This window comes from Phascolarctos cinereus, unplaced genomic scaffold, assembly GCF_003287225.1.
Source record: "Phascolarctos cinereus isolate Bilbo 61053 unplaced genomic scaffold, phaCin_HiC Scaffold_3;HRSCAF=262, whole genome shotgun sequence".
Classification (NCBI taxonomy): Eukaryota; Metazoa; Chordata; class Mammalia; order Diprotodontia; family Phascolarctidae; genus Phascolarctos; species Phascolarctos cinereus.
Window position 1 is genome coordinate 119,134,423 of NW_027555736.1, and position 15,167 is coordinate 119,149,589.

A 15,167-nucleotide genomic window follows, 5' to 3' on the forward strand; every position below is an offset into this window, starting at 1 on the left:
TCCATAATACAGCAGGGAAAAAGACTGCAAAGGACCCAAGAACAAGAGGGAGAGAAAAATAACAGGTAAGCTTAGGTGCAACCCCAAGAAGACACCAGATACACTGGCAAGGGAGGTGGGTGCAGAGAGAGGAGTTTTAACCAGAATCCAGAAAAAGGAGAACATAGAATCAAAACAGAAAGAGACCTCGTAGTGAAGGGGGCACTCGATAATGAATCAAATAACCTGGGTTCATTGAAGCCCAACTATGCCACTGTGACCTTGGGCAAATTACTTAACCTCTGGGCCTCAGTTCCTTTGCCTATAAAATGTAGATGGCCTCCATGAGACATTTCAGCTCTAAAACTATAATCTTGTTATTGATATTCTAATAATATAAGGCTGTATATAGGATTTACTTTAAAAGTATATTTTTCCCCCCGCAATTTTACTCTACTATAATAAAATCTGATGCTGCATTTCAACCATTTGTGTGTTAGTTCACAGTGGACTTTGGTGAAAGAATGGCGAAGATCTAAATATCATCAAAAGAGCTCCCTCCCTTTTTACCTACGGTTGGTGAAGCTAATCTGAGAAATGCAGGCCCAGGACAAAGTGTTTTCCTCTGTCTTGTCACAGAAGGCAAATGCACACATATGTATATGTATATGTATATGTATGTGTATATGCATTATGTATGTTTATGAATATGTGTTGTATATGTATTATCTCTACCAGTGGACTATGGAGATCATGCATCATGCCTCCTTGCATACTCCATAGCAATTAGCACAGAGGGAGATCAAGACAGGGAGCAGACCTGTGATTTCATTGGTGCAGAGAACTCTCCTTACCAAAGCAGGCTGGCATGTTCTCTGCAACTTATGAGATTAGAGCAGCTTAGAACACTGAGTGGTTGTGATTTGCCCAGGGTCCCATAGCCAGCGTATGTCAGAGGCAGGATATGAACCTGGGTCTTCCTGGATTTGAGATGGGTTTTTTCTTTCTTCATTACATCACACTGCCTTTATGAAAAAGGTCAATAGGGGCAGCCAGGTAGCACAGTGGATAGAGCACCGGCCCTGGATTCAGGAGGACCTGAGTTCAAATCTGGCCTCAGACACTTAATAGCTACGTGACCCTGGGCAAGTCATTTAACCCCATTGCCTAGCCAAAACAAACCAAACAAACAAACAAAAAGAAAGGTCAATAAATATCCATTGATGAGAATTAAATTTATAAAAAATGTTATGTTAGACTTGAAAAATTCTACCTAAAAATAAAAAGTTAAGTTATATATTGAAGATTTCCCAACTGAAAGCACTGTGACTTGAATGTCAAATTCCAGCTAGAGAAATAGTTAGGAGAGCCAGGCTAGAAAGTAACCAGTGACCTACGTTTCTAATCTTTTTCTTGCTGTCTAGTATTCGGCCTAGAATGTGGTGAGGATTTGGGGTGCAGATGTAAACCTAGAGAGAAATATACAGATCAAAAATGAAACATTTTCTTACTAGATGAAAATGGCTAATTTTCTTCTTTGATAGAAAAGATGGATGAGGTTGCTCCATCTCCTTAAGCCAGGAGTCCTTGGGCAATCGATAGACATCTAGCCAAACGTCCCCAGTTCCTGCATTGGGAAACCAGTCATTGAGCAAGTTTAAATAGGCAAAATGTCTTTTGTAAAATAGTCTGCCTTCTCAGAACTTCTGGCAGGGGAATGTTTATGTCCTGGTAAGATGGGGAAGGATGATGCAATCACTGTTGCAAGCTGTGACCCCCGAAGGGATTTTTTCTACTGAGGAACAACATTGTAATAAGACCCTTTAGAAATGAATATTCAACTATACAACTCTTCAATTGTTATCATCAAACTATTGAGGTTGCAGGCTAGAAAGATTAAGGACAGTCATATGGAGTTTTATGAGAAATCAGACCCCTCATTCTTGAGCAGTAGAAATTTTGCTTAAGCTGTCTTGGTGTTGGGCCCTCGTCTCAATGTTTTATGTGTTCCAAATTAAGCCTCTGTTTTCTACCTTTAATACTTAACTATAAAATTAAAATGTCTGGAGAAGAAGATGGCTTATACATGGGGGGAGGGGAAATGATCGTGGGATCTCTGATCAGTTGTGTTCCTCTAAGTCCACTTGATGAAAATGAGGAATGTAAGAAGCAGATAATGGAGACCATGAGGTATAAAGGTACAAAGTAAATGTAAAGAAATTCACCCCTTTACAAAGTATAAAGAAGCCCCTTCATTAATATGACAGAAGTATAGGACAGCTAGACATTGGCTGGCAGACCAAATTTAATAAACTCCAATAGCTCTCCATTACCTCTAGGATCTAATATATAATCCTCTGACACTTAATGCTCATCGCAAACAGCCCCTTCCTATCCACTGAATCCTCTTACACATTCGCCCCTCTATACGCTCGACAGTAGCCATATTGGTTATCTCCACATACTCTATCTCCTCCATCTGTACTGGCTGGCCACCATGCCCAAAATGCTCTTCCTCCTCACCTCTGCCTCTTGGAATCCCTTGCTTCTTTAAAACTCTGTTTAAGTGCCACATTCTACATGAAACCTTCCCAGATCTCTCTAGTTGCTAGTGCCCTCCTAACTTGTATTCATTTTGTATATATTTATATATCTTTGTCTACATATCTATGTATATATGTACACACACATGTCGATTGTACACTTGTAGGCTGCTAGGTGGCATGATGGAGAGAATGCAAGACCTGGAATCAAGAAGATATGAGTTAAAATCTGGAATCAGATACTTACTACATGTGTGACTTTGGGCAATTCATTTAACCTCTGCTTGCCTCAGTTTCCCCATATGTAAAATAAGGATGATAGCACCTATTTTTCATGCTGTTGTAAGGATTAAATGAGATAATTTTGTAAAGCACTTTGCAAACCTTAAATTGCTATGTAAAAACTAGTTACAATGGTAGTGGTGGTAATGATGATTACAAGCTTCTTGAGGGCAGGGACTGTTTCACTTTTGTCACTCTATACCTAGTACTTCGCATAACATCAGGAACATAAATGCTTACTAACTGGTTGACTAATATCAGGGAAGATAACTGACTATGGAAGTTTGCTGGACTGGGAGGATTTTGAAAACAGAGTCTCTACATCTAATACCTGCTCATGTGGAAATAAAAACTTCACGTTCCTGATAGGAAACTATATCAGAACTGGACTGCTGCTCCTATGTGGGGTGAGAGCTCATTTGAATGTTCCCAAAAGAAAAAAAAATACATACATATATATATATATATATATATATATATATATATATATATATATATATATGTCTGAAAGAGATTGTAAGTTTGCACACTTTAATAATGGTTTTTAGTCTATCTTGCCTTGGAGAAGTACGGCCATAAAATTCCCTCCAGGAGAAACTTGCAAATTCAAACATGTAGTCTGTTTGCTAATATCTTCCTGGAAAAAGAAAAAGAAAAAAGAGAAATATCATTACAGATTAGGTTCAGCTCAATGAGAGAGAAAATATATTTTGCTGTATTTTTGGTTGACATTAGAGAAACAAATCTCTCAAATCTGTCATTCATATTAAAGGCATTTTCCAAAAAGCATTTGCTGAAAGAAGCAATGAGGAATACCGATCTAGGCATTATATAAAAATACTTAAAGCTCTTCTGCTTCAATTAGGGAACAGGACAAGGGCATATGTAATCTTTATGTTCAAAATCTTTGGGATTTTCCAAATTCTCCTAATGGTTTAGGAAAATTTCATGTCACCTGATACCTTGAAAGACTAGCAGACAAATACAGACCAAAGCCATATACCTCACTTTATTGAATAGAAGGAGTTTCTTGTTGACACTAAAAGTAAGGTAGCTTTGCTCATCAATAACATATAGATTGAGTATAGTTCTACTGAGCTTCTCTGCAACTTTACTCAATATTAAGCATCAAAATTTTTACAAGACAAATTTCTATTAAAATGACATGTCATTAAAATAAAGTAGTGTTGGATATGAAAAAATCGGGACATTAACGCACTGCTGGTGGAGTTGTGAACTCATCCAACTACTGTGGAGAGAAATTTGGAACTATGCCCAAAGTGCTATAAAACTTTGTACTTTGATCCAGCAATACCACTACTAGGTCCGTATCCCAAAGAGATTAAAAAAAGGGGGAAAGGAACTTTCTTAACAAAAATATTTATAGCAGCTTTTTTTATAGCGGCCAGGAATTGAAAATTGAGGGGATGTCCATCAATTGGGGAATGGCTAAACAAGTTGTGGTATATGATTGTAATGGAATATTACTATGCTATAAGAAATGATAAACAGGCTGATTTTAGAAGAACCTGGAAAGACTTATGTGAACTGATACAAAGTGAAGTAAGCAGAACCAGGAGAATATTGTACATAGTAACACAATACTGTATGATGATCAACTGTGAATGACTTAGCTATTCTCAGCACTACAACGATCTAAGACAATTCCAAAGGACTCATAATGAAAAATGTTATCCACTTCCAGAGAAAGAACTGATGGGACGGGGCAGCTAGGTGGCACAGTGGATACAGCACTGGCCCTGGAGTCAGGAGGACCTGAGTTCGAATCTAGTCTCAGACCAGACACTTGACATTTACTAGCTGTGTGACTCCAGGCAAGTCACTTAACCCCAATTGCCTTGCCAAAAAATGAAAGAAAGAACTGATAGAATCTGAATGCAGATTGAAGCATACTATTTTTCATGTTCTATATTTTTTTTCATGGATTTTTTTTCTTTGGTTCTCTGTTTTCTTGTACAACATGGTAATGTGTTTTGCATGACTGAGCATGTGTGATCTACATCAAATTGCTTACTGTCTTGGGGAAGGGAGAGGTATAGGAGGGAGAGAGAAAATTTGGAAGTCAAAATATTTTAAAATTGTCTTTATATATAACTGGGGAAAAATAAAATATTATTTAAAAAAAAATAAGATAGTGTTGATATTCAATAGGATATAGACTGACTGTAGCCCTACCATGAGTTTCTCTGCAAGTCTGCTCATTAGGCACCAAAGTTTTTATAAGACAAATTTCTGTTTTAAAAAAATCACATATTTCCTTTGGCCCTAAGGACACTTTGGGGCAAGACTGGTTTCGTTTTTTTTTTTTTGGAACAATTGGGTTAGTAAAAAGTTTCTTCTCTCACTCTCTACCAGAGTATATTATATATTCTCTGATAGGTATGGAAAACATTGTTAATAGGGGGATGGGGTCTTTACTAGGGTAGCAAGAAAAGGTGACTCTCTTTGGCCACACAAGCTCATTTTTCCTTCTAGCCCAACACACCCCTCCGATGTTCCAATGAAGTCTTTGGATGAGTAACAAAAACAGAAGACTCACCACTTCATTGATGGCTTTGATGAGGTAAAGAAACTCTTTGTAAAAATAAAAGAGACGAACAATACCTGAAACAGAAAACAGGTCATTGTAAAAGGCAAGGCAGTCTGGTTTCCTAATTATGTAGTTGAATTCCTGCCCCAATCTGTGTTAAATAATCTCAACTGGGCACTTACTGAACACTATTTTTTTGTCTTTCCTGATAACCCTCCATTGCATACCCCAAAGCTTTTGTTCCTCCAACCTTCCAAGCCTCCACCTCTTTGAGCCTCTTTGAGCCACCTACAACACATTGCTCCCTCCCTTTCAGGATAGGACATGACTGTATTTCCCTTGCAAAAAGCAAGCTAAGTAAGGACAAAGGATACCCTACTTTTTGCCTTTGTATTACCAGTGCCTGAGACGATGGCTGGCATATAGCAAGCCCTTAATAAAAAAAACTCAATTGAATTTAATTAAACTGAAATTTAATTTGAATGATAGAGCAATCCCATGCATTATCCCAGCTTCCCAACTGTCCTGCCCAAACCTACCACACTCACTTCAGCTTCTACCACTCCCTCCAGCCTAAAATGTTAATATAATTCTTCTTACTTGAAATCCCCCCCCCCAGGTTCTCTCCACCTATCTGAAACCTTTCATCTTCTAAGTCCCAGCTGAAGTTACATATCCTCCATGAAGTCTTCCTCGACTGCCCTAATTCATTCTTACCTTCCTTTTCTGAGTTGCTTTAAAAATTATCACCTATATCACTCATTTTGCCATTTAATCACATACTCCCTTGTATTGTTAAAATTTTAAGAGTGTGTATATTTTTGCCTCCTCAATAAGACTATAAAGCATTTTGAGAATACGGATCACTCATTAGAAGCATATACTTGGGGCAGCCAGGTGGCGCAGTGGATAGAGCACCGGCCCTGAAGTCAGGAGGACCTGAGTTCAAATGAGGCCTCAGACCAAACACTTGACACTTACTAGCTGTGTGACCCCGGGTGAGTCACTTAACCCCAACTGTCTAAAACAAACAAACAAAAAAAGCATATACTTGCAAATATGTATATAATTTGTAAATATTTATAAGGTATATATGCTGAATTACCATAGTTCTTCTGTTACCATTATATGCCTAGCCTAAAAGGAGCTTTAATATATAGTTGCATGTCATCATTTCTCATTCTGCAGACCTGGGTCCCTATTTCTAATCTGGTCTCCATCCCCACAATATAAGGATTACAAAAGTATCTGGCATACCACCAGTGGCAGCCCAGTAAGGACTATAGGTCCCTAGTGTGTTGACCTCAAATGAAGAAGTTGAAATAAAAATAAATGAAATAAAAATAAAAATTTTTAAAAAGCAACATTTATTTCGGATGCTCTAATATGAAGGTTTTTATCAATAGAGAATAGGTTCAGATAGGTCTTGACACACTATAAAGGCCTCAATTATAGGCCCAGTGATGGTTGTACATCTCTCATACAGACATACAGAACCAGCCTCACTAAATTCAAAGAGGCTTGAGGGTGATTAAATTTTCAGCCACAATGACTTTTTAGACCTATAAAGGAATTGCTTTGTTTCAGAAGAGAGACTACTCACTTAGATTAAAGCATGGATCCTTTAGGTATAAAAGAAGCACACTGTGAATAATTTTCATGTAAGTACTACTGGGGCCCCAAAGAAACTCTGTGTTTTTCCATAGTCTCACAATTGTCATATTACTCACATATAAAGCCTAACATTTGTTTAGATTCAGATGTCCATGCTTAGATTTAGGAGAGAAAAGCAGACCCCAGTGTAGCCAATACAATTCCACCCATACAGAAAATGTACACATCCCTGTCAGAAGACAGGTTGCCTTTTGATTCAATGTAAACCTATAGGCAGCTCTAGAATGAATAAAAAACAAAACCCAAAAACAACCCAGGAAGAGTAGGTACCCATTTCATCCACGGTAGCAACAAATACTTCATTCCCAATTTCTGCAGCCGAGATGGACACGATCTCAACTTTGACTGAATCCCAACTACAAACACATGCATAATTGAACAACGAATTGAAGACTCTCAATCCTCTGGATGACCCAACAAACACATAGTCTTTACATATGGCAATGCAGTTGGGCACACTCGAAAGCTGTGAAGACAAATCAGAGCACAACATACGATCATCAGCTGTCAACCGTTCTTATGTTTAAGTCCAGAAATCTTCTGCAACACAAGCTGCTTTGAAGGGGAGAAAAAACTTCATAAATATAACATATTCTACCTCAAACCCCTCACATTATTCATTTTAATCTTCAAGAATCAACAATGATTTATTTTATGAAAGTATTCTTTCACCTCTACAGCATACAACTACATAGCTGGGGATAAATGGAGGAAGAAGCCTCCTTCATTCAAACTTGTATCTTTTCACAGAACACACAGACAAAACTCCTGTTCTAGAGACAATAGTCTGCATTCCTGTTGGTTAAAATACTTTTCTACATGTGGTTTTTTTTTTGGGGGGGGTGATGCAAATGGGGTTAAGTGACTTGCCCAGGGTCACACAGCTAGTAAGTGTTATGTGTCTGAGGCCTGATTTGAACTCAGGTCCTCCTGAATCCAGGGCCGGTGCTCTATTCACTGCACCACCTACCTGCCCCTCTACATGTCTTTAACAGATAATTTTAAAATGTATCAAAGGGCTTATACCTTTCAGGAAAAAAATTCTCAGGAAGATGCTTTTAGGCACCAGCAAGGAAATATAGAGATATTGAACAAGATGAAGGGGGGAAAGGAATAAGCATTTATATAGTATCTATTATGTGCCAGGCACCATGCTAAGTGCTTTTAAAAAATATTATCTCATTTAATTCTCACAACAACCCTGAGAGGCAGGTGTTACAATTATCCCCATTTTATAGATGGGGGAACTGAGGCAGGCAGAGATTTAATGACTTGCTCAGAGTCACACAGGCTGAGGCTGTATTTGAACCCAGGTCTCCTTGACTCCTGACTTAGTACTCTATCCATCATGCCACCACCCACCTCAAATAAGCTGGCAAAGGCTAGGTAACAGTCAAGAACACAGAACAATCTAGAGGTATGTGTTGGGTGAACATGTAGGTGGGAAGAGCAATAGAGCAAAGGGATCCTCAAGAGCCCCTCTTATTTGAAGCTGATGCCAACCTGTCTTCTCAGGCTTATTTCACATTTTTCCATGTTCCAGCCAGATTCTATTCTTTCATCTTGACCTCCCCTACTTTTGTGCATTTCCACAGCCGTTCCCCCATACCTAAAATGAGCACCACCCACCTCTCTGCCCACGAAATCCTTCTCTGCCTTCATGACACTGTTCAGTGTGATGTCTTCCTTGCCCTATCCAGCCTGGAACAATCCCTCTCTCCTTAATATTTTATCTTTTCATTTGACTTCTCTTATCCACTTACACTATAATTTAAATTTTAACTACCTGGGTAGACGTCTTATCCTCCACACCAAAGGAAGCCTTTTGTAGGCAGGGACTGTGTTGTTTTTTGGCTTTATATCCCTAAGGCTAACACAGTGTCCTTCACCCAGCAAGTATTAAATAAACCTTTACTGAATTAAGTCATGACTGTCACAGATAAGGATAGGCACTGGACTTGGGATCTTACTGGTATTGGGAACTCCCCAAGCAGGCCATTCGCTTTACCCATAAGGTTACCTTTTCATTAACATAGTGTCAGAGGACAAGTGAATTGCCCAGAGGTTACACAATCAGCATGTATTAAAGGCCAAGTCTTCTCGGCTCCTAGGCTAGCTCTCAAACCACCACATAATGCTGACAAACCAAAAAAAAGCTACACCTGATAGCATTTCTCACCAAAGATGCAACAGGGGCCAACAGCAAGAGATAGAAAGAGAAATTCCATTTAAAGTTACTGCAAAGTTACTCCTAAAATATTTAGGAGTCTACCTACCAAAACAAACTCGGGAACTATACAAACATGATCACAAAACACTTTTCACACATATAAAGTCAGACCTAAGTAACTGGAAAAACAAAGAAGCAATAGGAAACCCTGGCTTTCTACCATATTAGGAAAATGTCTCCCCCAAAGTAGATTCATCTTCCTCCTTCCTTTTCCCACTAATCAGAAGTTAATGGATGAGATCCTCAATAGTCCCCAAGTTATATTTGCTTACTGTTACATTAAACTTAACATAACATTTAGATAGCTAGATGTTGCAGTAGACAGACTATTAGACTGGAGTCAGGAAGATCTGAGTTCAAATACTCAGGTACTTAGTACTTACTAGTTGCATGACTCCGATCAATTCACTTGACTTTGTCTTGCCTCAGTTTCTTCATTTGAAAAATGGGATAATAATAACACCTATCTCCCAGGGTTGTTGTGAGAATAAAATGAGATTATAGTTTTAAAGTGCTTTGCAAACCTTCAAATGCTATATAAATGCTATTATTATTAAATGTTGTGGTGTCTATTGTACCAGCCTAATTTCAATGAATTTATATACCTGGAATTTTTTAGTTGGTAAGTAGACAGTTGGCTTAATCTTAAGTATTGTAATTGCCTTTGCTGCTTCTCTCTCCTCAATGATTTCCCATGCCCGGTCAAACAGTAGGTTCACTAGTTTATTGATCATCCGGAAGGGCTGAGGCAGGGAATCAAGGATTTGATCTGGATCCTTTAGGAAATAATCTCCTTCTTCATCCTTCATCCAATCCTGTTCTTCATAAGTGGGAATCTCCAGGGGTCCTTTCCGGATATATACTGGCATCTTGATCGTACTGGTTTACCTGTTCTGCTCAAAACAAGTTTTCTGTGGGAGACATAATGGCAGAAAGCAGCAATTTCCTTTCCAGGAACTTCTGCAAAATTTTGAATCGTTACTGAAGGAATGAGATGCTTGAAAACAAATAAAAAGTAGCTTTCTAAGGATAACACACAATGTCTATGAGCCTGATTTCCTATTAATTCAAACATAATGAGACTATTCTCTCTGGAAACCTGAACTTTCATTATACCATGCTCCTTACCTTATTTATCAAGTATATTCCCCACTGTCAGCTGTGATGTAAGGTGAGAATTTCTCTACTGATACTCAATAGCTTTCCTGATACTTATCATTAAATTCACACATTTGGAAAAAATTTGGAACTATACCACAAAGTTAACAATTAAAATCCTAAATACAATGGATTAAATTCTCAAATAAAAAGGATAAAGGAATGGAAAATGATAGCCCCCCCCCAACAATTTGCTCCTTATAAGAAACACAATTAAAACACAGAGTTAAATACTGAGTAAACACGAAGATGTGGAACAAAATTGAATTTTGAATAAACTAAAGAACCAATAAATGTCTTGGAAAACAGATAATGAAATATACTTCCTACCTCATGGCAGAGAGGTGGGAGACTACTAGAACAGAATATTTGATATATTGTCAGATGCAGTCACTGTAGGGGATATTTTTGTTTGTTTTTCTTTGTCACAAGGAATAGGGCTTTTCTTGTCAATCTGGGGTTAAAGTTGAAACAATCATGATGTAAATGCAAAGGACATACATAAAACTTTTTATAAAAAACATACACGATGAAAAGTTATGGAGGAGTTATAATGGGCAGTAGTGGAGAAAACACATATTCTGATAAGATGACAGGTCTTTGTAAATAGACGTGCCCTACGTTCCAAGGCCTATGACCCAAATGATATCTGATAACACTTTCCTCATCATACTACTTACTTACCTGGAGCAAACTAAAGATTGTGAAGAGGAAAACAATTCCAACTACTCAATCTCATTTTCTTGCCTTCCATCAACTACTGTTACTCTGACATCCAAAGTTATTATTTTCACTTTGGGCACTAACTCACAAAAATTTGAGATGAACTCTCAAGCCCCTTGTTACCATATCTATCGTCTACCTTTGTTCACTCTAGCTTGGAATGTCTTCCCTTCTTATCTTTGGGTTTTGTTTTTGTTTTTGGCTAGACAATGGGATTAAGTGACTTGAACTCAGGTCCTTCTGACTCCAGGGCCGGTGCTCTATGCACTGCGCCATCTAGCTGCCCACCCTCCTTTTATCTTTGTCTGCTGACTTCCTACTCATCCTTTAAAGACCAATTCAAATACTACTTCCTCCGTGAAGTTTTCTCTGAGCTTCCCTGTTAATATCAACTTTGAATCTTAGGCAGAAAAACAGAATCTTAGAATTTGAAGAATATTTGACCAAGAATCCCTTCTATAATATGCTGACAAGTTGTCTCATCAGCCTCTGACTGAATACCACAAAATCCAATAGTACCATTTTTGGTACTTCTCTAATGCACTTATCATACAATAGTGTGTTATCTATTTTTATGCCTCATTACTAGGCTATAATGTCCAAGAGGACAAGGATGATGTTGAGAGACGCAAAATGGTAGAGGAAAAGAGTTTCGGGTTTGAGAGGCCTAGGTTCACACCTTGGTTCCAGCACTCACTAGCTGTATAAACATGGAGAAGTTACTTATCCTCTAAGAACACGTCTCCTCTGTAAGATGAAAATAATGAGACTTGACCTCTCTACTCTATAGGGTTATTGGGGTGGAATAACTTTATAAATCTTAAAGTGTTTTAAATATGAATTGTCAAAATGCTCATTATCTAAAATTTGTATTTTTCCCAGCACCTAGCACAGTGCTCTATACATAGCAGGTACTGTGTTTGTTGAATTCTTTCTCACCTTCTAAACTTCAGAGACACTAATCTGCTTAAAGTTACTACAGTGTTCCCAAGAAAAATAAATATTGCATAGCTTCCCCAAGTAAAGCTTTTTCAGTATTCACCAAACTCTATTAAAAGAGATTATGGGGGCAGGGAGGTGTCCCAGTAGATAAAGCTCTGGCCTTGGAGTCAGGATGACCCGAATTCAAATCCGGCCTCAGACACTTGACACTCGCTAGCTATGTGACCCTAGGCAAGTCACTTAACCCCAATTGCCTCACCAAAAAAAGCGGAAAAAAAAGTGATTATGCCTAACATCATGCTACAATTTAAACACTCCTCCCTAATTCTAGTGCCTTCCATCTATTGATTATCTCCAATTTATCCTGTACGTAGTTTGCACATAGTTGTTTGCATGTAGTCCTAGTCCTTTAGACTGTGAGGTCCTTAAGGGCAAGGCCTATTTTTTCCTCTTTTTGTATTTCCAGTGCTTAGACTGGCACAAGTAGGCACTTAATATTTACTGACTGACTGGTTAACAAATAATGACATCAAATTTTCTGTTATTTAAAAATTCCTTCTTCATCTTCCTGGGCCTCCTTTCATCATCTGTAAAATTACATACTGTGGCTGTTCCAAACTGTTCACTCTTTCTTTAAGTCCCCAACTTACAGTGGATGACCTAAGCCTACTTTATTGAGATCAAGATAATTGATCCTTTAACTTGTGAAGGGAATTATGATTTTTCTATCAATCTCTATGATATGTATAATGCATATACTAATAATTTAGATTTCTCAGGAGACTCTGGCTTAGGAGTCAGAGACTTACAATGTAGCTTGAAATGACCAATCAAACCCTTGACAAAGCTCTCCCAATCACTACATTCCTGTGCCCATGAATGTTAAGTGAAGTGAATCAAAGATGGTAGAACCTGTTCTCATCACAGAACTCTGGTCCTGCATCCCACTAAGTAACAACCCCAAAGACTTGAAACAATGCAATTCCCACAGGACTCCAGAACACCTGTATTTCGGACTTCTGGGCTCGTTGTGGGAAACCACTCAAACCCTAGAAATTGTTGCTTTGTAATCCCCCTTTTCCCCCACCCCGACTTGTGATTTATGTATATAAGCTGTGCCTTTACTCCAGTATAGAGAGCATTCCTTACTCTGAAATTGATCAATCAAACTGCTACTTGATTCCTGTCACTCCTGTCTCTAGGCCTGCTTTGTGTGGCTCTAGATATTCACAGGTTAGAGACCAGTCCTGTCCAGACTACACAGAAAAACCTGTTAACAAACTCTTCTCAAAAATTCTCAGTTATCATTCCCTGCTCTCTCTTCTTCCTTTCTCCTGCCTTAAAAGAAGTGTCCTTTCTCTTTCTACCTGTCCTCTTAATTCCATCTCCTCATCACTTTTCTTTAAGAATCTCTCTCCAAAAACTGTACATTCTGCTTCACGGACATTCAGTTTTTCTTTCCACTGGCTCCTACCCATCTGCCTACAGACATGCTCAGGTCTCTCCAATAAAAAATGCCCTTCCTTAATCCGTCTACCTATGTCCAAGTACTATCTGATCTCTTTTTTTCCCTTCAGCACTAAACTTCTTGAAAAATATCTTTACTTCATGGCTCTACTGCATAAAATACTTCTTTGCTCAATACCTTGAGATCTAGCTTCCATCCCCATCATTACTGGAAGTGCCATCTCAAAAGACATTAAATGACTTCTTCAGTGGCAAATTCAAAGGCCTTTTCTCTTTCTTTATCCTCCTTAAATTCTCTGCAGCATTTGAGACTGCTGACTACCCTTCTGGATAATCTTTCCTCCTCCCTGATTTCCAAAGCCCCACACTCTATAATTTACAGACTTTATCTATTCTGTAGAACCACAAACACTCTATCTGAGAAAAGATAATTTATCCATGAACTCAGAAGCTTTAATTCTTTCCTAATGAGAAAACGAAAACTGGGCAGGGACTTTTAAGGTATAAATTGACCAAGCAGCTGAAACTTAAACTAGATAGTCTAGAATTCAATGCAAGTTAGACCTGCAGGATGACTCAATTTTTAAATGCTGTAAGCAACCAAGTTTTAGTTAGTCATTTAACTAGTAGTTATTAAGTGCCTACTATGTGCTAGGCACTATACTAAGTGACAGGGATTCAAATAAAGGCAAAAGACAGTCTCTGTTTTCAAGGAGTTCGGTCTAAAAGAGGAAACAACTTGCAAACTGCTAAGTACAAATAGGATCCATACAGGGTACGCTGGAGAAGTGCAGGGGTGATTGCCGGGAAAAGAACCAAGGAGTTGGAAATATTAGAAGTTATGGTGACAAGAAATAGGTTTTGGGGTTGCAAGGTAAAGAGAGAGGTGGAATGACAATAGATTGTGATCAGATAAACTAATTTCATAGTTTGTGAATTTGGGAATGGTACATTTGTGGATGATGGCAAGATCTTGATGGGTATGACCACTTCTGTGTAGTTTGGGCGGATGGCGCTCATCAGAAATGAGTAAGTGGAGAAACGGAACTCGTGAAAATGGGTCTTCCTAACTCTATGCCCGGTGCGCTATCCCCCACACAGGCGGCGTGGTCAAGGGAAATTCTTGGAAGCTCTCGCATGGAGAGAGGGCAGGGGAGGGCGCTAGGACGGGGTTGGACGCACCCGAGAAACGCACGGAGACGGGAGGAGCACCCACCCAGGAGGCCACCAGCCACGGAGGTTTCGCTGTCCCGGAAAGGTAGGACTGAGGCGTCTTAACTAGAGCCCCGTCGCCAGGCTAACCTGGTATCTGGCTCTGCCGGGAAAATGCTCGCTCTCTTTTCGGCGTCTCTCCACCCTGTTGCCGCGGTAACCCTCACTTCCGGCTCAAGCCTGGAAGTCCTCGAAGCTGCGACCTCTGCCGGCCTCTGGCTGAGGCTTTAGGTTCGGAGAGGGGTGAGGCGGAGTGGGGGCGGTCCCTCCTTCCTCCAGCCCGCGCCCTCGCCCTTGGTAGTGCAGTCCCCGTGAGGGTGGAGGGAGCTCGGTCCGGCGGGGCCGAAGAGCGTCTGGTCACCCGGGCCCCGGGGGACTGCGGCGCCCTCTGTTCCGGTGCGGTCCC

At 39.4% G+C, this 15,167-nt stretch overlaps 2 protein-coding genes across 4 annotated transcripts in view; both read right to left on the reverse strand.

Moving 5' to 3' along the window:
- LOC110193322 (WD repeat-containing protein 93) overlaps positions 1-2,425 on the reverse strand; it is a 33,373-nt gene extending 30,948 nt beyond the window's left edge. Inside the window, exons 1-2 of the mRNA XM_078151620.1 lie at positions 2,392-2,425; positions 1,491-1,672 (exon numbers count right to left, since the gene is read on the reverse strand). Coding sequence (XP_078007746.1) covers positions 1,491-1,672; positions 2,392-2,425 — 216 coding nt within the window. The remainder of the gene's footprint in view (positions 1-1,490; positions 1,673-2,391) is intronic.
- An 899-nt stretch (positions 2,426-3,324) lies between these two features.
- On the reverse strand, positions 3,325-14,980 carry WDR93 (WD repeat domain 93). Of its 3 annotated transcripts, none has more exons than XM_078151132.1 (5): positions 14,852-14,980; positions 9,865-10,170; positions 7,300-7,495; positions 5,365-5,429; positions 3,325-3,441 (listed from the first exon to the last, which is right to left on the reverse strand). In XM_078151132.1, the coding sequence occupies exons 2-5, from the start codon at positions 10,126-10,128 to the stop codon at positions 3,349-3,351; spliced, it is 618 nt and encodes a 205-aa protein (XP_078007258.1). In that variant the 5' UTR covers positions 10,129-10,170; positions 14,852-14,980; the 3' UTR covers positions 3,325-3,348. The 3 variants fall into 3 exon arrangements, with proteins under 3 accessions (XP_078007258.1, XP_078007257.1, XP_078007256.1); XM_078151131.1 differs by having other exon boundaries at positions 14,766-14,980; XM_078151130.1 differs by having other exon boundaries at positions 14,732-14,980.
- Between the last annotated feature and the right edge of the window lie 187 nt (positions 14,981-15,167).

Excerpts from the sequence above, each read along its gene's own strand:
- WDR93 (XM_078151132.1), bottom strand. The coding sequence starts at position 10,128 with ATGCCAGTATATATCCGGAAAGGACCCCTGGAGATTCCCACTTATGAA. Across the intron at positions 7,496-9,864 it reads TACCAACTAAAAAATTCCAG|CTTTCGAGTGTGCCCAACTG; the intron begins GTATATAAATTC and ends TTGTCTTCACAG. Across the intron at positions 5,430-7,299 it reads TGCTACCGTGGATGAAATGG|GTATTGTTCGTCTCTTTTAT; the intron begins GTACCTACTCTT and ends TTTCTGTTTCAG.